General features: G+C 37.3%; 2 protein-coding genes across 2 annotated transcripts in view; one reads left to right on the forward strand and one right to left on the reverse strand.

Moving 5' to 3' along the window:
- The window catches only part of TMEM192 (transmembrane protein 192), a 55,015-nt gene extending 44,166 nt beyond the window's left edge, over positions 1–10,849 (forward strand). Inside the window, exons 5-6 of the mRNA XM_075197999.1 lie at positions 3,688–3,790; positions 8,129–10,849. Of these exons, the coding sequence (XP_075054100.1) occupies positions 3,688–3,790; positions 8,129–8,246 (221 nt within the window). The 3' untranslated portion in view covers positions 8,247–10,849. The remainder of the gene's footprint in view (positions 1–3,687; positions 3,791–8,128) is intronic.
- Positions 10,850–12,724: 1,875 nt separating this feature from the next.
- APELA (apelin receptor early endogenous ligand) lies at positions 12,725–25,838 on the reverse strand. Its single transcript, XM_075189501.1, has 3 exons — positions 25,529–25,838; positions 22,553–22,642; positions 12,725–14,608 (listed from the first exon to the last, which is right to left on the reverse strand). Exons 1-2 carry the CDS (start codon positions 25,602–25,604, stop codon positions 22,554–22,556), a joined length of 165 nt encoding a protein of 54 aa, XP_075045602.1. The 5' UTR covers positions 25,605–25,838; the 3' UTR covers positions 12,725–14,608; position 22,553.
- Between the last annotated feature and the right edge of the window lie 1,428 nt (positions 25,839–27,266).

Raw genomic sequence — 27,266 nt, forward strand, 5'->3', positions numbered from 1 at the left:
TTTATAAATAAAAGATGATTGATAATAATAATGGAATACAAAGGGCATAGCATAGTCTGTCTGTGTGTGGAAAAGTTGGCTACACACTACTAAAACATTTATGGGATGCTTCTCTCTCCTTAAGTATCAGCGCTAATAAGTGGAAGGATGCCTCTGTACAAACTCCTCCATTCTCTCAAAAAATTATTTAGTATGTCGTTATCTTTAAGCCCTGTAGCCTTTGTGTAACACAATGAACATTATAACTTGCAGCAATGCAGTAAACTACTTTGTTCAATAATGCTTCACATAGTCTACTTGCCATTGTCAAGATGTGTGACGCCACCTACCACCAGACATGAGTGCTGGTCAAAAACTGGAAGTTGTGTCAAAACATGAACTGGAAATGGAATTGCTGCCAATGCTTGAACGTAAGAGTAACACATAGTGCGGGTATATACTAGGCTCTGGTGAGTATCAAGACATAGATTCTAAATTACTGAGAAAAATGAAGAAAATAAAACCTATGAGGTATACCACAAAGGATTGATACTTGCACAGAAATAGGAGAAAAATAAAATAAGCACATGAAATAAACAAACCGTATCAAGATAATAAAAATTTGTTTTGTTACTTTAGCTTGAAAATTGTCGATTTGTGTGGTTGGCACAAGTTTTAAGTCACGATTAACATATTAGAAACAAATACCGTTTTGAAAGGCCTCGTGGTGTCAACTGAAACGGTCAATTTTAATCGTCATCCGGATTGAGCATTCACAATTATATTAAATCCACTAGATTGTAATCTCTCTCAAGCAGGGTTCTCCCTACCTCACTCCACCCAATTTGTCTACCTTGTAGGTCCATTTGTCGGGTCCTACATTGTATATCCTGGGCTATGTTTTTTTGTACTTTATTTTCCCTACTGTTCAGAGCTGTAGAGTATTCAAGCACCCTACATTATTAATATTTAACAATAATTACAGGTAATAAAAAGCATTTCTGAAGCCTTTCTAATTAAGGATTTTGTATATTTTTTTTAATTATCCCCTTACTGAGCAGCTTCCCACAGTCTTTGCTCTGTTACTGTTTTATGCTAGTTTTATGGTTGCTTTTCAGTTCGTTTTCATTTGCTCTCATGAATACATCTAAAGTATCAAACACTTATGTTCTAAAATGTAATGTACAATGGAGGAGGTGGGAAAGGACCACCAGCAACCGATACGATGGTGGCCTGTCTGATTACTTTATAACCTGCTGTTGGATATTCATGTGCTTCTGTGGGAGAGTCATTGTGAGCCACATAGTTCAAGTCATATACTCTGTTCCCAAACAAGCAGGTGGTCTTGGTGAACAATGGTGGAAGGCTGCTCTCTCCTTACAAAGGAGCACAAAGAAGGTTTAATGGGACATCATAAGTGGGATCATATACTGGGGAAGTGCTGTGCAGACACAGTTGTCCTTTTGGATAAGCATGAACCAGTTCTGTAAATGTATATATTTTTTTTTTCATTCTTTGTTCATCACCATCAAATCTGTATAGTTATTATATATGTGGAGGACTTACATTTTTGAAGACACTGATTTATTTATTTTTGTGTTGTGTTCACAAAGCTATTATAGTACTCGTGTTCCAAAACATTGAAGGAGATCTATCTATCTATCTATCTCTATATATAATCTCTATATTTTTTTTATATATAGATATATTTTGCCTCTTCTCAAATAAAAAAAAAAATAATACAGAATAGAATTGCATCTTGTTTTTGCAACGTGTGAATATTCGTTTCTGCATTTGTGGTACATAGGCATCAACCAACCTATCCTTTGCATAACTTTCCTATATCTTTCAGCTTTTTTTAATTTAAGCATTATCAAACACGTAAATTTATTTTTTTAATTGAGGGAATATGTGGCCGATTGCTCCCCACGCTAATCGTCAAATGTTCTTTGCCGTCTGATAGTCATGTAATTAGAAGACACTTGAAAATTAACTGTATCCAAGATGACCCTATAGTGTTCATAGCGTTTATGCCACAAGCACCACCCCAAATTAACTTTATTCGCCGATTGTTAGTACACAAATAATTGCTTATCTGTTTTTTTGTGATTCTTTGAATAACCGGTCAATATGATTATAAGATTGTATGTTGGTGATCTATAGAATGAGGGTTAATAATTAGACGGTTTGTTATAATTATATCTTTTTACACTGGTCGTCTTTGCTACATGCAAGATCCATATGTATATACATGTAGTTTATTACTTCATAATCGGGGGCCAAGTACTGAATACCACTATAAAGGCTGTCAGAGAAGACGAGAGGCCACAAAAAAGCCTTGGAGGGCTGCAGCTGCTCAACCCTTTGCGTCGTAGAGAAAGAAACTCGGTGTTTGCTATGCGCCTGATTTGTAGTTTCTTAACCGGTCATTACATTACATGAACATTCTGGCATAAAATGATGGTGTAGTTTGCAAGTGCCACAAACCTATAGAAAGCATGAGGTGCAAACTTGGTCAGATCAGGGCGTTCTATATGGAATGCAGGAAATCTGCGATAATGTCCCTGACTAGTTGTGCCAATGTGAAAAAGAGTTAGTCTCATGAGCTTCAAGTAGTTGAGATTGAGTCTAAATTGGGAATGCAGCAAATATGTGCAATCTGTGAAGGTAAAGGAGCATTGGCTACTGATGTCTGCAGCATACCACTTCTAAATCTTTATTCCATCTACACATATTATTAATATATTAAAATGCTAAAGAAAAATACATCCTGAATGTTGCTTTACATCCTAAATATTCAGTATTTTAGGAGAAAAATAAGAAAACCCTAATGATCCTAAGTTGAGGTGACTTGTAGATCATAGAGCCACAAAATATCAGGCAAAGTGTCACAGATGTGTAAAGAGGGTGTTTCTGCTCCATAAATAACCCCCTTGTATAGATGTTTCTATGCTGTGTCCCAGGCCTGGATCCTGGGTGGGTTACGTGTCCCTGGCTGGGCTGCACAATGAAACTGCAGATTTCTATTTTTATTTTATTTATTTTTTATAAATTTATTTTGTTTTAGTTTAAACTTTTTTTTTTCTTTTTTTTTTTTATACATTTCCCTTTTATAACTTTGTGCACTACATATTTATAGTTTCCTTCTCTGTACTGTAGCAAAACAGTATAAATATACCATGAGTAATCATTCTGCATGTTTCATAGGTGTATTGCATAGAACATTACATTTTACCTTTTATGAAAACACACTGTTTTGTACAGATCTTCCTAATGAAGCTATTGTCATAGATCCAGTTAGAGAGCGTGTGTATTGTAGTGAACATTTAATAGTACAATAAAGTGGACATGAACTGTATTTATTTGCTTATAACTAAGATATGATTTCCCAGCAGTCTCTGTGCTGCTGATTATCATTAAAAAAAAATATATGCTGCCTATCTCCTCAGGTTAGTGCAAGTTATTCATACAAGCTGATATCTACAACTAGGATTTTTGCATTCATACTGCACTATGAAATAGTAACAATCTGTTGGTTCATTGCATACATAGGAATTGACAGTCTGATCACGTGTACACAGCAGGTGTTTGTTGACTTCATCAAAACTCATCGAATACTTTATTCATCCTCAATTCTGAGATCACCTTGCTATAAACCATTTCTATAATAGAATTGGTTATTAATAAACAATATGATTTACATTTTAGTGCAAATCTACAAGTTTAATAGAAGCATGGCTAGACCTGACATCATTGAAGAAGAGAAGATGTATACATTTCAAAGTCATGTCACCCCAGGAATTGGATTCAGGTAACTTGTTTCAGCAATATTGGATATTTTGATATTGCTGATCATTTAGAAGATGGTAGAAAGTTGATGTACACAGCTGAAACATTTTTTATATGAAATTTGAACGGTTTTCACTGATTTATAATAAAATCAATGTGTGTTTTTTTGTTTTTTTTACTGTTTTTAGATATTTTTATTTTTTGTTTTCGTTTTTAATTTATTTTAATATTTTCTAAGTTTCCACCGACCCCATGCACTTCATATGTATATCTGTGTGTAATTGTACAGATAAACAGATTATTTAATCTCTTGTCTAAGTATAAGTACTTAGAGCATGTCCACACCAGAGTATTCTCTTATATTCCAAATAGAAGGCTGTGCTAGAAAACCACTGGAGAAATAGCGTAGCATAGGGACTCAATGATCTATATACTGTGCCACCTATGTTATCCATATGGTCGGTGATATGCACAGCTTAGAGATGATCATACAGACAACAAATTTAGCACAGTTTATAGGTTGATGGATCAATGTACTAATCTAGTTCCCCAGCTGTTTTTCGCATTGAAATCTGACGTTGATAGCAAACGATTAGTGTGGACAAACCATAAGAGTATGGATGGGTGGTTATAACATCCTGTCTGTTTCTTTACTTTACTGCCATAAAGTATCCGTCCACTACAATTTTAGACTTGCAAATCACAGAATGCATGGGCCCAAAAAGATTGTCGTTCCCGATCAATACCTACACCGTTAGGGTTCCTGTTTGGATTGGAGCAGACTGCCACCGAGCCCCCTGCCTCAGTTCCCAATAGCAGCCAGATCGACAAAGTGCTGCATTCCCACTCATCCCTCAGGCTTACCTTACCGGGACTACCGATTAAGCCCCCCGGTCCGGCCATACCTCCCACCCCCTGACACACCACTCGCGTCTCCTTTTGGGTGAATGGACCGCAGATGGTCCCTTCCAGTCTGGAGCTGAAGAGGCCTGAAGTTCGGGCTCTGGAGTGGACACAGCACTCCTCCTGTGATACAATATACCCATGCAAAGGAAGAAACCCCTTTCACATTCCGGGACCCCAAACGCCAGAGTAGGGTAGGTGCAGTGACGTCCCTGCAGCTTCTCTTTCATTTGGGGCTGCAGATCTATGCTCCAGTTATATTGAGGCTCTGTCTTAAGTCTCTGCCCAGTATGCAAGTGACACAAAACCCTTCCTGAGAAAACACACTTGGATCTGTGTGGAACCGGGCAATGTAATGCCCTTGACTGTTGAGCCCCTTTTCAGCCATTCCGCTACAAGTACTTCTGAATTGCTTGTCCATCACACCTGTAGTACTCGCTCCCCACTGAGATGCACTGCGTCTGATCTCATGGGTGGAGGAGCCCTCCACCCATGCCCTCATGACCATGCATTAAATTCAGCTATGTTTATTACTGCTACCACACCCACTATCTCTGACCTTGCTGGTTACTGTCTATTCCTCCCAGGACATCTGGGCCATCGTTGCCTCTATCCCAGCCTCACAGTCGCAATGGAACCCAAAAAGAATACGGATAATGCACCGGCTTCAGAGGTCCAGTTTTTCAAATCGCCTCCTTCATCCTCCATGATAGCTTCAGCTAAAAATAAGGTGCCCAGTAAAGGTAGAGATGGCCCTCCTACACCCCTCCTGCAACTCCACCCCCTCCTGCACCTACACCTTCTGCTAACTTACTCTTGCATGCTGACCATGATGGTCCGCTCACCGTCAAAACGATGCAGTTGACACTGGCTTCATTTAAAACCAATCTGGTGTCTGACATTTTGCTCTTCTATACGTGAAATCAACACGCAAATAACCGAATTAGGTAGGAAAATGCCACATATTGAGCATAAGATGGTGGAGTTGGTGGCATCAATTAACGAACCTATAGTCTCACACGAAAGCCAGGACTTGGGCTGCCAGCCTATGTCAGACAAAATGGACGATATTGAAGACCACTCTTGGCGGAACAGTCTTAAAATACGAGGCATTTCAGAGTCGGTCTCGAATTCTGAACTGCCTGATTTTGTTAAAGAACTCTTCCAAAAATTTCTTACGGATGCATCAGACCAGGACATATTATTGGATCACATACATCAGGTCCCGAAACCGAGTCCGGCCTGGTGGCGGTTCCACATGATATGCTTATGTGGATTCATTTTTACTATTTCAAAGAGAAGATATTAACGGCAGCTAGAGCCTCTGCAGAGATTCTCCAGGAACTACAGCTCTTCCCTGATATCTTTCCAGCCACTGCTGCCAAGCAGCGGTCCTTCCAGGCCATCACCAGAGCCCTGTGCAATCGGGAGATTTATTACCGATGGTTAAGCTTATAATACAGCGCAACATCGCCACTCATATAATTGCTTCCATGGACGATGGAGTACAACTTTTGCATCTTCTGGATATGCAGTTACCACCTGCTGACCCGACACCGGGCACAAGTTCGACAGGAGTGGTCGCGATCGATTCATTCTCCGCTTTTTTTTCCTTTTTTAAGGATCATTTCTCCCCGGCGGGACCTGCTTTGTTGCCTGGTCACCTTTTGGTTTCTCTGGACTCTGGTGCAGGACTCCTCTTATGACTGTATTGCAAGATTAAGGCTGGTGGTATGCTTACTGAATGGGGTGCGGGTCCCAGACCAGTAAGCAGGACTCTGTCCAATGGATTTTCTTTGCTTAGCCAAATATTTGTTCATTTCTTTAGGCCTCAGATAATGTACTAGAAGGCATGATAAAATATATACTCTTATTTATGTTTATATTGTGCCTTATACTTGGTTTTGGAGTCTGTGTTCGTATGTTGATGTGTACACTTTTTCTGTGAATGTTATGGATAGGTAGCAAGTGGTCACATTATTAGTGTAGGTGGGGACTCCTACCTTCGGGCCATGTACCCATCCTTACCAATTTTGCCGGTTAACCCAGCAAAATTGGTAAGGATGGGTACATGGCTTCTGTTTATCCCTTTACCCCCCCCCCCCCCCCTTCCCTCTTCCTCCTCACTCCCAGGTCCTCTACCCTTCCCAGGTACACACAGTGCTCAGCTGTGCACAAGATTTTTTATTTCATTGACTATGGAAGCGTCCTTTCTATATTTGGGTATTCCTGTGCAGCTATGGCTTTTGGCTATTCCCGTAAATGGTTACATTTCTCTCATTGAATGTGAGGAGTTTAAATTCATCTAATAAACACCGCCTGGTGCTCTCCACCAGCAGAGAGCGAGTGTTATGGCTGTACAGGAGACTCCTATTTTGGCTAAACCACCTCCTACTGCTTTTAGGGACATAGGATCCTGATTTGCTATACCACCAATGCCCCCTTTAAGCTGAACGGAGGGCCCTCTTGTTTTGCTCTAACTCTAATTTTACTCTTAGCTCCAGCAAGCAGGCAAAAACAGATGGTACTGATTGTGATAGTGTCTTTAGATGGGCAGCTGGTGAAAAATTTACCCTAAATTGATTGCAAACAGACTTAATCCCCTAATCCCATCCCTTGTCCATCCGGACCAGGTGGGCTTTGTTTTGGGCCGACAGGCATCCGATAACACCCGGAGAGTGATCAATGTTATCGAACAGACAAATAAAACAGGGTGCAAATTGCTGCTTTTGTCATTGGATGCTCAAAAGGCCTTTGACAGGCCCCAGTGGGTCTATATGCGTGAGGTCTTGGTCTGGTTTGGATTCGATCATGAGATTCTTGCATCCATTTTAGCGCTATATAATGGTCCCAGCACGTGCCTTGGACCCTCCCTCAATAAAGCCCCAGGTCTATATTATCTATTAAGATTGTGGCAATTTGCTCACTTGTGTTTACCTTTGTACATTGTAATACTGGCATTAGTATGTGTGCACTGTACCACCTCACCCTCGTGTAACCCCTCTCCCATTTATTCCCCTCCCCATTTTACTTTTTGCTTTATGTACCACCTACCGAAAAACCCAAAATAAAATCCATTGTTGGGGGGTGGACACTACTGCTAGTTTACTCAGTAAATCTAGTCCAATGTCATCAACATCAATATACAGTCACAAAACAAGAAAAGAATGTAATGACACATAGCACAAATATGAAAAATAATATAATACACAGGGTAGACAACCTTACATTAAATTTTGGAGGCATCAAAGGAATGTATTAATAGAACTACTTAGAAATTCAATTGCTGAACAACAAGAATAGAAATGTTTTACTACTGCAGAAGCGATTGGTTATTTGTAAATATTTCTGTAGATGTATTGTTTTCAGAAGCCTACCGGCTTCATAACTTCAAATATATTGTTTAGTGAGTGTGTGTGTCATTTTTCAGTGCTTACATTTGATTTATTTCTTTTAGCAACGGAGCAAGCTTAGAAGAAGTTGTTGAAAAACAAGGTGATACAATCGAATATCTTCAGCGCCACAATGCATTGCTTTGTAAGCAGCTTCTTGCCGCAACATCACACCAGAAGTAGCCTCTCCACAAGAATAAACAGCCACAGAACAGTGGGGTGCCACACTGATGTACACTGCTGACCGTTATCTCCAGTTCAGTATATTACTGACCCATGAGGTTGACTTTCAAGGTCTATCGCAACTGATGGTTTTTCTGTCCATGGCTCTGAATCTTATAGCTTCGGAACGCTTAGTAACTTTGTTGCTGATCTAAATGCTTCAACCTGATGGAATTGTTGTGCATCTGTGTTAACGTCAATTTAATTTTATACTGATGGACGTAAAATAGAATCTTCCAAATTCAAATATCGTTTGCATTTGTTAGTGTTTGTTTAAATGACTACAAGTATGTATACAAGATCTTTATCCAGGTTATGTGTTTTCCTACTTTCAATGCAATGTGTGGAACATTTGTAACTCAGTAAATAAGAAAATACTCCCCTAAATTTAAAATACATTAATAAAAACAGTCTATACATGGGTATAGCAATATATTTTCATGGCTGCAAATGTACACAATTAGGCTTTCAATTATAAGAATGTCTCACCCCTTCACGGATTCAGAAATATTTGACAAGTGTATTATAGTGTGCCAGTATTATCTTTTTTCTAGTAAAAGATAGTATCATTTAATCTCCTGTGTCCTAATGTGTGTGTATTTCCGTTTTGTATGTGACAAACTGAGAAGGATGGAAATTTTTTTTTTTTTTGTCAATTTCAAATTTTCATCTTTTGAATTACAATTATTTTCTAGAACTATGTGTGTACAATTCACCAGGCAGAGGTGACTTCATTTTTGTTTAAAAAATAATGCACTGTCTATATGGAATTCCTCTGTACCTCCATTCACCCACGTAAATTGGTGCAATCTCAGCTGATGGCTTGATTCAACTTCAATATTGAGCGTCATACTATACGTTTGGTTATCTCCATAGCTCACGACTGCACTTCTGTGAGGAGATGGTGGATAAAGAATGAGTGATGGTACGCACGCTACGTACAATACGTAGATATGCTGTAATAAACAGGGTGATGTAGTGCCTGGTGAAAAGTTCTGTTTCCGTTAAAAATTAAGAGTGGTGTTTGTACTTTTCTGTAATGAACTCTTTGTACTTTGATAGAACCGAGATTTACATAAAAATATATTTTATGTGGCTATATTACTGTGGTGCAATATCTATACAACCTGTGAAAATTGTTAAGTGAACTCCATTTTGTAATCATTTCAACAATAGATTGCTTGTGATTTCGTTAATATTTTGCTTGTAAAACAGCCCCACCTATCCTGCTTTACTATTATAACAGCTGCAGGGCTGGAGATCTTTTCATTTGATTGCCAGGGTAACATTCTCCCCTTGCATTTGGCCAATGATTATGGGAAATGTCCAGCTACAAAGTTAGCTGGAACCTGGAAGTATAGAAGATGTGGTCAAGGAGAAGAGTTCTACTGGCAAAATGTTAATACATCCTCAAATAATCGTTTCCTGAAAATTTTACAGGTGAAGTCCTAAGTATTTTTAAAGCTGCTGTTGAACAGTGCCATATCATTTCTATACCTATATTTATAGCTTAAAGTCAACTTTAAGCATATTATTTAGTAGTTACACACCTTCTCTTCAATGTATGATAGGTGTCGTCTGTGCTTCTGTAATATTTTGTGATTTTTACATAAAATCACATTTACAATTTTTTTGATTCATGTAGCAGTTGTTCATTTAAAAACCAAAGTTCAATAAATATAGAGTAAGATTTATTTGATAGCTGATGATATTGGACTGGCCACATCATGTTCCCCGTCTGTCTCAGTGTAGGCAAGAGACCACTGGAGATATGTGGTTTCACACACTATAAATGTATTGCTTACCAATGTACACACTGCATTTGATCCCATCAATATGAGTATTAAGAATTAATGCTACAGCTACTAAGGATAAATAACAGAATTCAATGTCAGAACAAATTCGACATCCAGAATCCACTTTATTGCTGATTCTTTTGTATCTTATTGTCATAATGTGAAGCATTACTGGTTTTACTACTATACAGAACAGTTCTGCCTGGGTAAAAGGGTTGTCAAGTTAGTCATAGATAAAAATCCTTCCCACATCCACACATCTCGCACCCTCTCATAATGAGCCTATTTTCTGTATGTCCCTGCATCTCCATAACCCGGCAGTGATGGATACAGACAATGTACACTGCTCCCAGCTGTCATAGTAATGGGCACAATGAGTCTGCACACCTGCATTTCCATGTAACTTGTCACCGGCTTCTCTTAGATACTGTAATATTGTATATTTCAACACTGGATTGTATAGGCAAGGACAAATAAAAAAAAAAACCCATAAATGACCAGTATGTATGTGTGTGTGTGTGGAAGGGGGGGTCATAATGAGGTGGTGAGAGATTATTTTAACTTGAACTGGATACCTAAGAGTTTGAATGACACAGCAATTGTTTTCTGTACAATATTAAGTTTATACAGACTCGAAAAAAATAGAAGTGGTACGTAAAATGATATTTCTTGCACTGTGTGTTCAACTTATCGTTTGCTGCATATATTTAAAAACATTTTTAAAAAAATTTGTTTAATGAAATGTTTAATAAAGATTTTTGAAATAGACTCTGAATATTGTGTTTTTGTAGGGAGAAACATTTAATGAACATTTTACAGCTGCTGCTAAATGCCAAATTCTAGTGGTTATAACTCGGTAGCAGTTTGAGAGCAGTGATGTCTTAAGCACTGCCCAGAGCAGACTTCTTAGAAGTGCCCCTGCTGGCATAACACACAACCAACAATTATTTCATGTTTCATGCTGCAAGTGGTTTATAATGAGCCTGCACTTTTTTCCCCCCTCATGTTCTTTAGAATACACAGCAAGTCCTTAACCCCCAAGATCAGTGTAAATCTTGTTCAGCTTATAATTGCACTACTAAGTCTGAATATGTCTAAAATGATAACCATGTAACATAATAGGGGCCCCCTGTCTTAAATACCCTGGGGCCCCCTGAGCGTTAATCCAGCTCTGGTTAGCAGCAGTGAGCGGATAGCTGCTCCCAGTCCTGGAGTACACAGCCTGCAGAGCAAGCCGAGGAGCTCAAAGTCTCACAAGATTTGGTAATCTTGTGAGACTAAGAGCTTCCCTGCCCACTCTACAGGAAGTTCCCACCCTGATGGATGTCAGCAGCACCAGAAGCATAGATAAGTACAGTGGGCTGTACTTCTATATACATGCCATTCCCCCAGGCATAATGTGCCTGGAGGGATGGCATGATGTGGCTGGGAGGGCATGATAAATGTAATGTTTTGTTATAATGTATGTATCAATGCCCCATGTTGGCCACACCTACAACACCATCTGGTCACACCCTTTTCGGCAGCACACACGGTTTCTTTCCTGCTGAAATTAAAGTGGGCCTGTGTACTTTAAATGCAAGGGCTGATTTTTAGTCCCAGTCCGGCCCTGGTTTGGGATGTGGTGGATTGCATCATCCTGGCTCTGTCCCCGCGACTCAATGTGCCATGTTGCCACGGATGGCAGGGCTAAAGTGACGCAATTCACAGAGAATCGCGTCTTGTTGGCTCCCATCCTTTACTAGGAAGTGGACAGGATGCAAGAAAATTGCCTGCTTTCTTGGGAGTCCGGGATGAGTCTCCCAGAAATTCCGGGAGAGTGGGCAAGTATGGTTAATGGTCAATCCATTTTGCTGTGTTCTGCTGTATTGGGGCAGGACTGGGAACACTTAGGTCAAACCCCATTGACAAAACATGTAAAATATTGTACCCAAATGCAAAAATGAGGTGAATAGTTTTAATAATTTTGCTTGTCTGGATCCAAGTTACCACTACAAGCTCCACTATTATAATGTTCTCCTCTGTTATAACATATACTAAATAATATAATTTGTCATTTTTATAATCATAACAATTATGCTCCTTGTATGGTATAATTATGCAAAGAATATATGTCTCCTGTAGTAGATTAGAAATGTATTAGAAGACAACTGGCTGTATGGCTTTATTTAGTCTCCACATGTAAGTTTGATGCGACTGCTAGTCAAGAGTACTGGAGTAAAAATGTGTTCTGAATAATAGAATTAACATTTAGAGCCATATAGCGTATGTGTATCACAAATGGGCAAATTATGATGTAAATTGTTTCGGGGGAAAAAAAACTGGACTACAACCACATTGAGAAATGCTCCATGCAAAGTATGTAACAGTGTTTTTTGTACAGTGACCAGTGCAGATATTACCGTTCAGTTCACCAACATAGTTACCAGCTCCACCAATACTCCACTATCTCGCCAATATCTCTGCTTTGTACATGCATGTACCCAAAACACATCATTTATATTAAATAATATATGAACTTGTAATGAAAATAGTCTCCTCTGGAAAGATGAACTATAACTGGCTTATTTCAATATTTTTTTTTTATTTGTCATAAAAATAAAATACAGCTAACCAAACCATTTACAAGCCATACAAAACATATATAGTTTATTACAATAACATGTCAATGTTTTTGGAAGTGCATCTTTTCTTTAAAGAAATATACATTATTATTTTTTTAATATAGAAACATGAACACAACCAACTGTAAAACTTGAACAGCTTTGAGAATATACAGTTTTTGTATTTATATTGCCTATGTTGTCTACTTTAGAGACACTTCTATTATACATTTTATACGTATATCAATGGTAAAGACAAATATGTGTTTTTGTTTTCCGGGTCAGTGTTTTTGTCCCAGTAAATCATTACATTTAAAAATAAAAAAAATAAACATTTATGTTTCCTTTTGATTCTACCTGAATTAATAGAATTTGCACATGTATCTGTTGTAAGCTGCCAGCACAGGGTATGTTTTTGGTTGCTCAGTGTTGACCAAATTTACCAGCCGTTGTACCATGTTCTGGTTCATTGTACCTGTTCAAACTCCAGTCCATGGGATCTAGTTTGATTGCTCAAAAAAAAAGATTGAATGATGACAGCCTTTACATAAGGTTAGGATTATTTTTCAACAATTAAATGCAGGTGGACATGCTGATACAATCTGGATGTTCCGATGACCCCAACAACTATATCAGTGCAATTTGGGTAGTTGTATATCTGGTTGTTTATCTGTTGTGCCATGTGGCTACGAATAGGTCAATGTCTTCTGGACTGGGCAAACTTTGTCATGGTTTTGTCTCAACGTTCTGCATAAAACAAGGAACCCTAATTAAATGTCAACGGTTATTGTGTCTACAATTCTTTTTAAAGCTACACCTGATTGAGTGTTGATGGAAAATCAGATGAAGCCTGTATTATTATCTCTAGTCCTTTGTTTTCACAATATTGGTTAACAATTTTCTTATTGAAGTCAATCAGAATGATAACACAAGTTTTGATAAACAGATTAGGGTTGGGTCCTCTGCCTGTTATCCACTGCAGAAAGCTACTCTGGTGATGAAAGTCTTGAAGAATTTGAGCATGTATTCTTGGGCCATGCAGGAGATCCCAACACCAGCACCATCTTTGATCAGAACTGTGCAGTGCTGCGTCCAACAGCTGTGGCAGACCTGGTGCTGATAGGTGGGCCAGAGACAGCAGGTTCTCCTTCCAGACAGGCGGCACTGCGCGGTGATGGGAGCGTGTGCAAACGATAGTTGTCGCCAGAGTTCATCCATTAACAACTGTGTAGAATTTAGTTTATGCAACGTTACACTATGGTACAATACTCATAAAAACATACATTCTGACATATGTACTAGAAATAAGTACTGCAATCAATAACAGTGAAGTCCTATGCGTTACCTAAGAGTTGGAATCGCACCAGTCATAGAGATGGCATAAGCTGGTTTATTTTTTCATGTCCAGCCACATATTACAGGTATGCAGTTGTGCATTCGCTCCATATAAAATAACAGAGGCTGTGGGATCAGATTAGCAGAGGATTGATATAACCGTAATACGCATTGTTCCTTTCTGGTAGATAAGGCATATCTGGCACCGTCTTCTAAAGACACTATACATCTCTGCATTGTAGAGCATTTAGTCATCCACCTGGAAAATATTCAAATTGATCATAAACAAGTTTGTCTCTTATTGCTCTTGTGATACATATGCTGCTTTATGATAAATACTCCATGTTTGTTTCCATGTCTTTTTTGTTTTTGTCGTCATTGTGATATTGAGATGCTTCTGCTCACCAGGTGGCAGGCCAAGGTTTTGAATCGCTTCACTTACTCTCTGTCCGTCTTTCTGAGTATGCCAAGAAATGAATGATTCTGGTCCATGGAGATGTTTATCCATCATGCACAAGCACACTTTAATAAATAATAGCATTTTCTGTTGTTCTGTCACATCGTTCAGAAACTACTGAGCACCTTCAGCCTAAAAATAGAAAAATGTTGCATGTCAGTTGTGTGAGAACAGCATTTTTATTGAAAACACATTGATAGCAATTGCACTAACTCAATATAGTTACATAGCGCACTGCATAATAATTTCTGTAATATTGAGTGCAAAACAAATATTGTACCATGTAGCCCACGTTTCAATTTTGGGAACTTCCCTTGGAAAATCAGTCTGCATCTACTTTTGCAGGAAATACGTATGATCCTAACACTACTTTCGGCTCAACCCCTCCAATAAGTTACACTTCTTTTTCCCCCCCCAAAGTTACTGCTCAGTTTAGCATAATTTATGCCTTAGTTAATCATGTCAGTGAGTGGACATAGAGACTGTCTTTACTATGTATCTGTTTTGTGTGTTAGAAAGGTTTGTGGGGGTTTTTATAGCAAATTATTTCAGTTGTATATGTTAAGGGTGATTGATTGGTATCAGATTTCCTTAATGTTTAGAAGCCATATCTGAAAATGTATTTTATTTAAATTTTAAAAGCAATTCCAGATATCTTAAACTTTGGCTGTATCTACTAACAAATCTAGAAACATTTTAAAATGAGATTTAAGATACTTCATAGCTGAAAATGAACCTTAGCAAACGTGGAAGTAATTGTTGCCATTAGCTCACATTCATGGTATTGCTTCATATTTACAACAGTTATATTTAATAGTCCAGCATTATGATCGTATTAAACATGTGCATGTTAAATTGATTTTATTGGTGTTTGTATTATTGTTGTATATTTATGTGTGTGTGTGTGTGTGTGTATATATATATATATATATATATATATATATATATATATATATATTCACAAATATATAATACATTATATATAAACTATTTTGTCTTATTAGATATACTGTGCTTTTTTCACCTTAATGTTATATAGGTGTTCCTGAAAAAAAAAAAAGTTTCCTCCTGGTCTTCCTTGGTCACATTCCATAAAATATTGTCTTTTGAGAGTAGCAGATAACTACAGACAATGGGTTCCGGTCAAACAGTGATTTCTTTCTGCAGGCTATTTTATTTGGACTAATGGGATGGGACGTTTACAGTGCAAGTTAAACACCCTTTTATGCAACTGATACTATGCTGCCCCCTCTTCACTTCAATGAGGGCCTACGGTAAATATGTTTTGTTGAAATCAGGCAAATTATCAGGTAAGTCATTCATCATCTCTTTCAGAGCTTCAATAGGATTGCGGAAGCCCTTGAGATAGTAATGTTTTAATAGGCACAGTATCAGTCAATTAGTGGTCCTGATATTTAACAAACAGAGGCCTATCTTTTCAATCCACTGCAATAATGTATCACTTCATCTTGTGTATAGAGTGGCCTAAGCAGAAGGCAATGCTAATTGTGTTTCCTGACCTAGTTGCTGACAGTGTGGGGAGCAAAGTCTTGTATTTGTGTGTGTGTGTGTGTGTGTGTGTGTATATAATATATATATATATATATATATATATATATATATATATATATATAATATAATATATATATATAATGTTATACACATACATACACACTACAGGTTTGAGCTGACAGTTTACCATGAGCTAGAAGTAGAATCTCCTAAGTGGAATCTTACACTGTAAAATCGCCGGTTTAAATGGTTTTGAAATCTAAACAATGTTCTAGTACTTGCATCATAGCAAGTATCAGAAATAGGATTTCAAAGATATGGTCCATTACGCCCATGAGATGACCTGCTCTCATTATTCTCCGATTTTTCATATGAAATAACTTTGATTGCACCAAATAAAAGAAAATACAGGGTTTTTTTATAACCTCAGTTACTTAATTTCATTCAGTTTATGGCAATTAGCAGAGCCTAGCCACCAAATATAGTCAATTATATAAATTGACTGTACGGTTTATATCCTGATTTTAGGCCACGGCTGCTCTTGCAATTTTTGTATTTTGTGGCTGAAAAAAATCTCAATAAAATTAAAATGTTTCTGGTCATTTGTCTCCAGCTTCTGCTATGCAAAAATATGCTGCAAAGCAAATCTTGTGGGCAGTCTCACAAACTAAAATTTAGAGACAAAAATATAAAAAAAGTAAAAACCTGTTAAACTGTGTAAAAGAGACACTATTATTATATGAATGAAACATGGAGCCTTAGGCTGATTTCCCTCTGGTGTTATTTTAAATGCCATGTCAAATGAGATTGTGCCTACATTTTGTTAGGGGGTCAGTGGAAGGCACTCCATTAACCCCAATATGTTCACCTGTGGTGATCGCAAATAGATTGAGCTGGCAGCATTGGGAGGATAGAGCCGCAATGCAAACGTTCCTGTCCACATTTGCGAATACAATTGGTTATGGAAATAATTACTTCTGTTTCTATACCCGTTTCCTTGATTATGTTAGTATTATAAGACACTAGTAAAGCAGCCTTATACAGATCTTTCTATATCAGTCTTTATAACATGATTCACTGTTTACCTAGAAGCCTGATGCATAATTTTACTTTGGACTATGTTATAGTTTTCATGCCATCTACAATGTCTTCAAAGTAAGAAATACTCATTTATATAGTCAGTTGTGTTCAACATGATGGAACTTCTGTTATTACTTTTCATTTTCCTCCACATCAACAGCGGCAGGGGATTTATTGGAGTGCATTTAGGAAAAATGGTGACACGGGTAATGGTGTATAACAGTATGGTGCTATGCATAGCTAACAGCCAGATGTTTGCATTCATTTTGAATGACACCTGGAGTGCTATTGCTTCCTCTTGATTACAGTGTATTCATTCTGCAATAGATTTAAAAATGAAAATAAATTTGCTGGATTATGATAACTTGAAAACATGTTTATTGTTTACTTTCCATAAATATTAAAGTTTTATGCAGGTTGGAACAGCATTCTCTCGCTCTATTATCATTTCTTGGTAACTCCCAGCGCCCGGGCTTCTGTAGAGCGGAGACACAGCCTGCACAGCCTCCCTCCCTTTCAGACCTGCCCTGTGATTGATGTGCACTTAAGTTGTAATGGGAACAAATGTGGCACAATTGATCTTTCTACAATTGAGCACAAGCTGGTAAAATGAAGCGTGACCATTTGTCATGAGATAATTTGCGAATAAACATCTGATTTATATCACAACAATTATTTTTCCATTTCTTTTTAGCCAAATAACATATTTCACCTTGAATAATGGCTCTGCAGGAAATAATCCTTTACATCTGGATGTAGAGAGGAAAAGGCATTTGTTGGGTAAATAAAACCATAGATATCATGTTACCAAACTGGCAGAGTGGTTGTAGAAATAATATTTATAAAAATGTGTCTCTCAGATCAAAATCGCTATACTATATACTATATAGGAAGCATAATTCTTGTATCATTCTGCAGACATCTGTCTGGGGAGCGGGAAATTCGCTTCTAATTTATTCCAACCACATACTTTTATTATTTCACCTAATTATATATGTAAAATACATTGGGACTAGTACACCAATTTCTATTCAGATGTTTGCATGTTGCCTGGAGAGGCAGAAAGGGGGCAGGCTGGAGCCGGCAAGCATAGGGTAGGTATAGTAAGGGCGTGTCTCTGTAATTGTAACATAATTAGCTGTGGACACATCCCTAGATGCGCCTTTTAGGAGGTGTATCTCTTGCCGGTACTGGAGGGCTGGTACAATTAATACGCAATGCACTAGCTGCTTCTGATTGGCTGCTTGCATGTTGACCCATCCAGAAGACAGTACTTAAACCATCAGCGTTACTATATTATATCATGATGCAACCGTCTATTCATATTACTTAACTGACATTTCCATTTGGACTACTGCAGGAAAGATAATGCCAATTTGAGTTTTCAAGGTGGAAACCGCAGAAGTGGAGGTGTTTATATTTAATGACAGTTGAATGTTGCATTTTCAATATCGTATTTATTAATAACTATAAAGACACTGTTCCCTCTTGTGTATATAGTATTCGTTACATTATTATATTGTGCTACTAATAAAGTAATTGGACTAGCGTTTACTAATAACACTGTTACACCACAACTCCATCCATTGTTACATAAGTATACCGACTTCTACACGTGACGTACGCTTGACCCAAATACTACTGTACAGTGTTTGACTAAACATACACAAGTATGCTTTTTTTTTTTTGTGTGTTTTTCTATGTATGTTTGGTGCGCGAATGCATACAATTCTAGATGAAGCCTGTTATATCTAACTAATCTGATTTATTAATGGAGCGTGAGGAAATTTGTTTCATTTATATTTGTTTATATTTTGTGTTTTTTTTTAATTAAAATGTAAACTGCTTACTGCATTATACTAATTTTAGTATTTAATTATATGCAGCTACTGAATATACAAACACACAAAAATAATAATAAAACATATAGGGCCTGATTCATTAAGGAAAATAAGCAAAAAAAAAATGAATGTTTTCTCCTGGACAAACCATGTCACAATGTAAGGGGTGAAAATCAGTTTATTATTTTGCACATAAGTTATATACTGGCTGTTTTTTCATATAGCGCACAAATTGGTAGCTTTATGTTTACCCTGAAGTTTAAAGTTCATCTAGGACATTCCCTCCCCCAACTACAAATCTGTCCTCACGATTTAAATTTACCTCCCGCTCCAATGCATCATGGTTTTGCCAAGGTGCAAAGTTACTTCTTCTTTTTTTTTTTTTTGCTTTCCTTTCCTTAATGAATCAGGCCCAAGATGTAGAACTTGGCACTTTTTCTTAATACATTGTTTAGTTGCAGTGTTGTTTGATTTGCATTGAAGCTCTTACCTACAATGGTTAGTTGTTTGTAGTGATTTATATATGGCTCCTCATAACCTGCTGACTTCTGTCATGTGAATGGCTCATTAATTTGTTTTGTGTGTGTGCGCCTAACTGTTAAATGTGCAAATGATGCTCATTTTGTAAGCTGGTGTAAAACTATTGCAGGATTAGATGTCCTGGACAATACCACTACTTAACAACCTCCGTGACAAGGTGCTTGTATTTATGTGTTCCTGACCTGCCCACATTCATCATTTTGAGCCTTTTCCTGAAATCGGGCTTCCCAGGAGTCCAATTTTACTTAATCATGTGGTTCTTTTGTCATGTGGACACATTCCCATTAAGGATTAGAATGAGTCCACCAACTACATTTCAAATGGGAACCCAGATTTTCATTGAATCTGGGCTTCCATGAGTGTGAGAATGATGGCCTTAGGTTTCTGTAATTGCAAGGGAACAAATTATTCTAACTGCTTAGAAAACTACAACTGATTTGGTGTGCATTATTGTATATATTACTTGGTGAAATGTAATAGATAAATAAAAACCTCCTTTTTGAATGATCTGATAAAACTGGAAATTTTCATGTATTTCCCTTCTGTAATTTTTACATTGTTCTTATCTTGTACATTTGTGCAATAGAAAGTATTGTGAGTGAAGGTTTCACTTGTCATACCCAGGGGGATCATCATCATCATCATTTATTTATATAGCGCCACTAATTCTGCAGCGCTGTACAGAGAACTCACTCACATCAGTCCCTGCCCCATAGGAGCTTACAGTCTAAATTTCCTAATATAGGTACACACTCACACACAGACAGACAGAGAGGGAGACACTAGGGTCAATTTTGATAGCAGCCAATTAACCTACCAGTATGTTTTTGGAGCGTGGGAGGAAACCGGAGCACCCGGAGGAAACCCACGCAAACACAGGGAGAACGATCATGAGCTGTTAATATCCTCACACCTTTTTACCAAAATTCCATAGACTGAGCTTTAATAGTAAATTATGTGTGAAATAGTCTAGCACCTTGTATCAAAAATCCCAACCCATCTTCACTGATTCTATCTGGTCATAGTGGCCCCATCAGTAGAAGCTTAAGAGGGGGAGGGGTGGTACAAGGTATCCAGACGGCTCTGGCCGTGGTGTATTATACTGAGGTACATGGGGCTCTGGCCCCACTCGCCCACCCATGGCCCCATCTGAGCCAGACTGTGAGCAAGGGAATGTGTCTGCCCCAAACAATAACGTACTAGGGGACCCAAGAAGAGACCAGCAGCCCTATCCATTAGTGTTGGACACAATTTATACTATTTTCTGTGTTTGTCATCTGGTTAGATTAATAGGTGGTATAGTAGTATACCAACACTGTTGGAATTAATTTTGCAACTATATATAAATGTATCTATTTATATATGTTGTTACAGCTGTATCTTGCCATGATGTATGTGTATGTGATTTATTTGTGAGTGATAAGTACCTACAATGATGTGGTGTAGACCTAATGCGCAGCTTAGTCAATAGTCTGCACTTTGCTCCAAGCCCTGATTATATCATCTTATTGCCCAGGGCCTAAATAATTACCTATCTATTGTTAAAGCAAACAAGCCCTCTACTATTGTTATCATCTGCACTTTATCAATACTGAACTTAATGGAGATTTTTGGATAAGCCAAAGACTTGTCAAGTTACTTATTCTGTTCTGTGCTAGTATAAGGTGAGCCTTGAGATATCCTGTACTTTTCAATCATAAGAATACACAGTTAGTTAGGTGTTTTTTTTATGATTTGTTTGGCAAAAAGTAAAATGATCTATATGATTATGGTTATATGATCAAAACCATTCAAAGACCATTTCTTACCAATTATAAATAACCATTAGGCTACATAAACAGTTTGTGAACATGATGGTGCTGTGAACCGCACAAACCTAAGTGTTCCCTAACTCTAGCCATTTCTGATTGAAAATACAAGCAATCTATTACAGTGTTTCTCTAGGTCAATGTTGGCTAACCTGTGACACTCCAGGTGTTTGTGAAACTACAAGTCCCAGCATGCTTTGCCAATATATAGCAGTTTATTGCTGGAAGGATATGCTGGGACTTGTAGTTTCACAATACCTGGAGTGTCACAGGTTAGCCAACATTGCTCTAGGTAAAATAGTCTATTTACCTGAGTCAGCAATTATCCCACCTGTGCCCACAAAGGGACCCACTTAAAATGTCATGTTGAGGTACTTGAGGTCTGGAGTTGTAAAATTTGGTTCTGTAGGTTTTGATTACAATGAAGGGTGAACCTCAGTGGCCACTTGTGACCCAGTAAAATAATCTGGTTGATCTTTCTGGGAACTGGGAAATAAGACAAATACTCCTCTAAAGCATCATTTTCCACTGACTTATTAGGTAACACCACTTCCTATCCTTTTTGTACAAACCAAAAATGTATAAAAACGAATATATATATATATATATATATATATATATATATATATATATATATATATTGTAATTCTATTGAGGATCTGTTTTTTTCTAGAATAATCAATTTCAAATACATTATTATTATAAGCCACTTATACTAGCAGCAAGTATAGGGACATAGTTAGAGCAAGCAATATTGTGTATGTCCCTGCCTAATACAAACTGCATGTTGCAGGTACCTGCATCGGTCACCATGTTGGTTTAAAGGTCATCGCTAGTAACCATAGAGAATCCATATGCTTCTGTTTAAATGAAACTTTAATTAATCAAATAACCTGATTAAGTAGAGGTCATGGCCTTTCTTATCCAAATTGACAAATACCTTAAGCCCTGATATATGCCCATGCATCAGAGGAAAGTGCTTGTGGTTCGTTCAGTTATGACCTTTTGAGGGCAATGGGTTTTTATTCAGAGGTGATTGTTAATGGGGTCATGCCGGATTGACAACTCTGCACCAGTTTACAAAAATGTCCAGAAGACCATTCATAGTAAATATATATAAATATATCTACAGTATTCAAAACAGCAAAGAACAATATTAGTGCAGCCTCTAGAAGGATACAATATAGGATTTAATTCTCACCATTTCAAATATATGTGAGTCTAGTTATGTGTGAGAGAAATTTCAGGTCCCAGGTGCGGACGTTTATGTATCATTTAGGTAAGCAGATAAATACCTCAGGGAAATGGCACTCTTGAATGAAGAGGCATACACCTTTTCAGGAAACAGTTGTGTCTATGTATCCTTCTCCGCTGACCGAGGTTTGCTGAAATAAATAAAAAACACAATTAAAACAAATCTGTTCTTACATCAGAAATCTGGTAGCTATACTAGATTCTGCCTGCTTGTACAATCTACCATTGTCTACTTTGTGGCCCTGCTACTATACAGAAAGGTAGACCTTCAAATGAGTAATGGTCTTAAAGTTTTTTTTTCCTTTTGAAGAGTTATTACTAATTAATATTGTGAACTGGTTTTTGAAAAAGGCTGAATGAAGATTTTGTGGTGGTACAGTAGTAACGCTTATGTCCGAATGCGTTTATCAAACATCTGTACCTATTACAATTATTTATTAAAACTTTCAACTGTCTAAAGTACACAAAAGAAATACAAGGTACAGATGATTTAAAAAACAAAAAACAAAACGTTCATCACACAAAATGGAAATATACTGTGAATGTTTTTAATGGTTACTGGTCAACAGCTATGCACAGGGGTTGAATAATCCAGAAGCAACTCTTTCAGGTAGTATCCTCATTTGCATTCTCTTGTTTAAAGCATTGTTGAGAATATTGCATTTAAACAAAAGAACTTTTCCCTGGACAATTACCCATTGCACAGTGTAGGTAGTACAGCATGGATGAGAAATGGTCACATCTGTCTGCATTAATTGTAAACTGAACTAGAATATTTACCTATATCCAGGCACACAGTTACACATTGAATAACTCAGGCATCTTAAACTAATTTGTTATACCTTCCAAGATTTCAAATGACCAAAGATTAACATTTTGATATTGGTGTAAACAGTTACAATTTTGCTTGTGTTCCTAGAGTTGCTTGTGTTTCAGCATTGATATATACATTAGCATAAACTAGAGTTGGAATATTCACCATCTAACAAAGCCCCTATTAATTATACATGGCTTAATTGCATTTAATACAGATGCTTGTGTCTACTGCGGGCATTTATTTCAACAAACTTCAACACAGCCAACCTTTAAACCTAACCCATAAAAGAAGTAATATTAACTGAAATCCTAAAACTGAGTCTACCCCACACCTTAACTCCAGACCTAAATGTAACCCAAGACCCAATACAAGCAACCTAGCTCTCACCCCAAATGATGTTCTTACTTCCTTACTCAGATTATAATTCTATAATAACACTCACACAGCATCATTTGTACCAGGGAAGTGTACAGAATATATATATATATATATATATATATATATATATATATATATATATAATCATGTATCGCTCTTTTGGGAGTACCTTGACACATTTTACCTTGGAAATACAGTTATAAGTAACACAGCTGTGATTACAGCACGTCAACATTGAAAACTAGATGGGGTCATTGCTGTAGTATTGACATAAGAGGGCATGCAGACCCATTGTGGGAGGCAATGAAATAGTTTATCAGGATGATCTATACGCAAAGGTATAAACAGTTTGGAGATATGATGTTGGTGGAATTTTTTCTCTTTTCAATATTTTGTACTATGTTCTGGAAACTGAAGACCCCCCGCCCCCTCCCCAGCTCTCCTCTGCAAGTGTACAAAGGTGCAATCGACTTTTATTGAGCAGGTGGACCACAGTACAATAGTAAACTGTTCTTTGAGACACTGATTTAAATCTATGTTGATCTCTTACTATTGTGCCGGACTCCCATCACCATTTGATATGCACTTTGTGTTTCACTGAACCTTTGTTAAAGTTAAACAAGAGCTAGTATTCCACCCACTGCAGAGAACATTGTTGTAGCCATCTTCTATAAAATCCTTCCTCTTACATACTAACTATTTTGTTATGCAGAGTGCAGTCCTTGTATTAATTACCTTAACTGGCTTTTGTAGTTTATTGCACATAACCACATTCATCTTCAGGGCTCAAAATAGTCATTTATATACGAACTCTCTACAACTATTGTATTATTAATCTTTTTTTTTTTTTTTTGTAGTTTTATTTTTCTACAACAATGGCATTTTTAAAATATGGACATATTCATCTAACGAATGTCAACAATTTTTCATTTGCTATATAATGTAAACTGCAGTTTTCAGTATATGGTGAAACTGGTTTTATTTGTGCACTAATGACAACTTTATATATAAATATATGTATAATTCAGTATGGTATGGTGAGAGTTAAGTGCAAGTAGTCATACAACTAAAGTTTTAACTATGTTTGCCCACCCTTTGTTCTCTACACAAAGTTTAGTCACTAAACCTATTTAGATGACCAGCAACACATTCTTAGGTGGGTAAAATTATCTGATTTAGTATCTCTTCAAGATCTATACAGGTTTGATTTTAAGGGGCTGATGCAGGGTCAGCATCAGTTAACAAACATGCCCTAAAGACCACTGAAAATCAGGTTCTATTTACTTATGTGATCGAGTTCTATTTGATAACAGAAATTCACATCTGGATATCTGTACAGTATGTGACTGTTATCCACAGCCTGTACACAGTAGTAAATATTTAACATTGTTATTTGACCAACGTGATACCATAATCTTTTTAATACCTAGAGGTTTATAAGTACTACACATTCCCCAATCATTATCTAATGCATTAAGTGTGTGGTCACTGACCTGATCAGGTTACTATTTAAACTCTCTACTTACTTTTATCAGTTGATAAACAAACAAATACCAACATGCATTGCCTGGGAAATTAAATATATTATCTCAAAAATAAAATGTATAGCTTTATTTTGCTTCATCACATAAATTCAGCAAAATAAAAACACTTTCTATTAAAATAAAATTTTAAGCTGCTTTGTGATGTATTAAATATTATTGCATTGAAATCCTTATTAATAAAAAGTGCATTTAACAGGTAAAATGAAATACTCGTTTCATATATCGCTCTAAAAGGTTTTCATTAAAACATAATAATGAAATAAAACATTTTTTTTTACCTGGTTTCTGTCCATGAATAAGTAGCAGGCTCATCAGGATGATTAATAAAATGTAAAATAATTTCTGAAATTCCATTTTTCCTTTCGGAAATCCCCACGAGATATGGAGCTGGTGTATTAATTCCTTGAAAGCTGCTTTCAACTAACTCTTCTCAGTGAAGTGGTTGCTGCATATCACTGCAAGGTTAATGATCACAGGAGACAAGGTTATAGAGCCTCCCACTTTCTGCCTTTCCTTCTCGATTCTGGCTTGTTCCTTCTCTTTCTGTCCTCTTTCTTTAGTCTCCCTAGATAAATAGCAGTTCCAGAATAAAAGTAAACAGTAGCTCCTGCCAGTGTATATGGAATGAGAAAAAAAAAAGGGATCTTCCCTTTAAATACCACCCATGCAGGGAGACCTATGCAAAATAAGCCATGATACTCTTACATTTGCAACTGTTTAAACTTTGCGTCGCCCATATTGGTCTCATATTCAGCAAAGCAATGGAAAAGACAGGAAGTCCCTCTATTGTCCCCATTTTAAAAGAATCCTGGAGCACACACTTAAAACCCCAAAATGCTTTGTGAGAGAGCTTGCTGCACCAATGATTTATCTTTTGCTAAACTAGCTGCAAAGTGGGAATCATTGAAAACCTATATGTGGGCTGTTAAACCTAATCCCGGAGCATTGTGCCCCTGAATGGACATTGGGTCCAGCCTATGATGAGCTGAATGGCAGATTCGCTGACCCAATGACAGTAGACTGACATTACCCCACCGACTTCAAAAAGAAAATGTTTTGCTCTGTAGATTAGAAAACTATAATGTGACAACAATGGTGAAGAAAGAGATGCTGTTGTCCTACTACGCTTTAACTTAGCCATATATCCTTACAGTTGCATGTGTATGCTGTTTAGATGATACAAATGCAGGTGCACTGTGTCTGTTTACACTTTGTCCCCCACAGGATCTTCAACTGAACAGTGATTTGAAAGTAAATAGACTCACGTCCATTCATATTAAAATCTAGTATGCATCTGGTGCTTTCCATTATTAGCATGACGACTTTAAGGCTACACACTATTAAGTTATAAGTATGCTGTACAGTTTGTACTGTCCTTGGAAGTTATGAATAGCTATTTATGGACCAAATATAGTCAATCTCCAATGTCCAAGTATGCAAAACACCTACTCTAGCTAGATTAAAGGCAAAAAGCCCCTTATACCAGCAAAAATAAAAACAATCAGACCAACAACATAAAACACAAAGGGCCTGATTTTGGAGTCAGGAGTGAATCCAGCTAGAAGGTGCAATTTTGCAAGCAGCCAAATTCATAGACATTGATCTATTATAATGTCTTTAGGGTAGAGATTCTGAATTCTGTTTTTATTTAAATATTTCTACAGATAGTTTATGTATATTATTCTGTGGTGAAGCTGTGTTATGGCTGCATGGGAGCTACAGTGAGTCTCAATACCCAACTCAGGTATTTCACATCCTTAGAAATGAAAGAAATGAAAGAAATGAAAGAATGAACTATGCCAGATGTGGCCAAAAGGTAGACTGCATTCTACTGGTAGATCGTGAGGCATCCACTGTCAGATTGTAGGACCCTCCTTACCCCTGTTTCCTTGTTTCTAAGATTAAAAAAAAGCTGCAACCCTCCTATTTCCTCAACCAGCCCTAACGGTAGACGGCCTTGGCTGGCTTCTACTAGTGAGACAACAAGCACCAGGCAGGCTCCTCTGTGGGATGAGG

Source organism: Mixophyes fleayi, chromosome 1 (genome assembly GCF_038048845.1).
Source record: "Mixophyes fleayi isolate aMixFle1 chromosome 1, aMixFle1.hap1, whole genome shotgun sequence".
NCBI lineage: Eukaryota > Metazoa > Chordata > Amphibia > Anura > Limnodynastidae > Mixophyes > Mixophyes fleayi.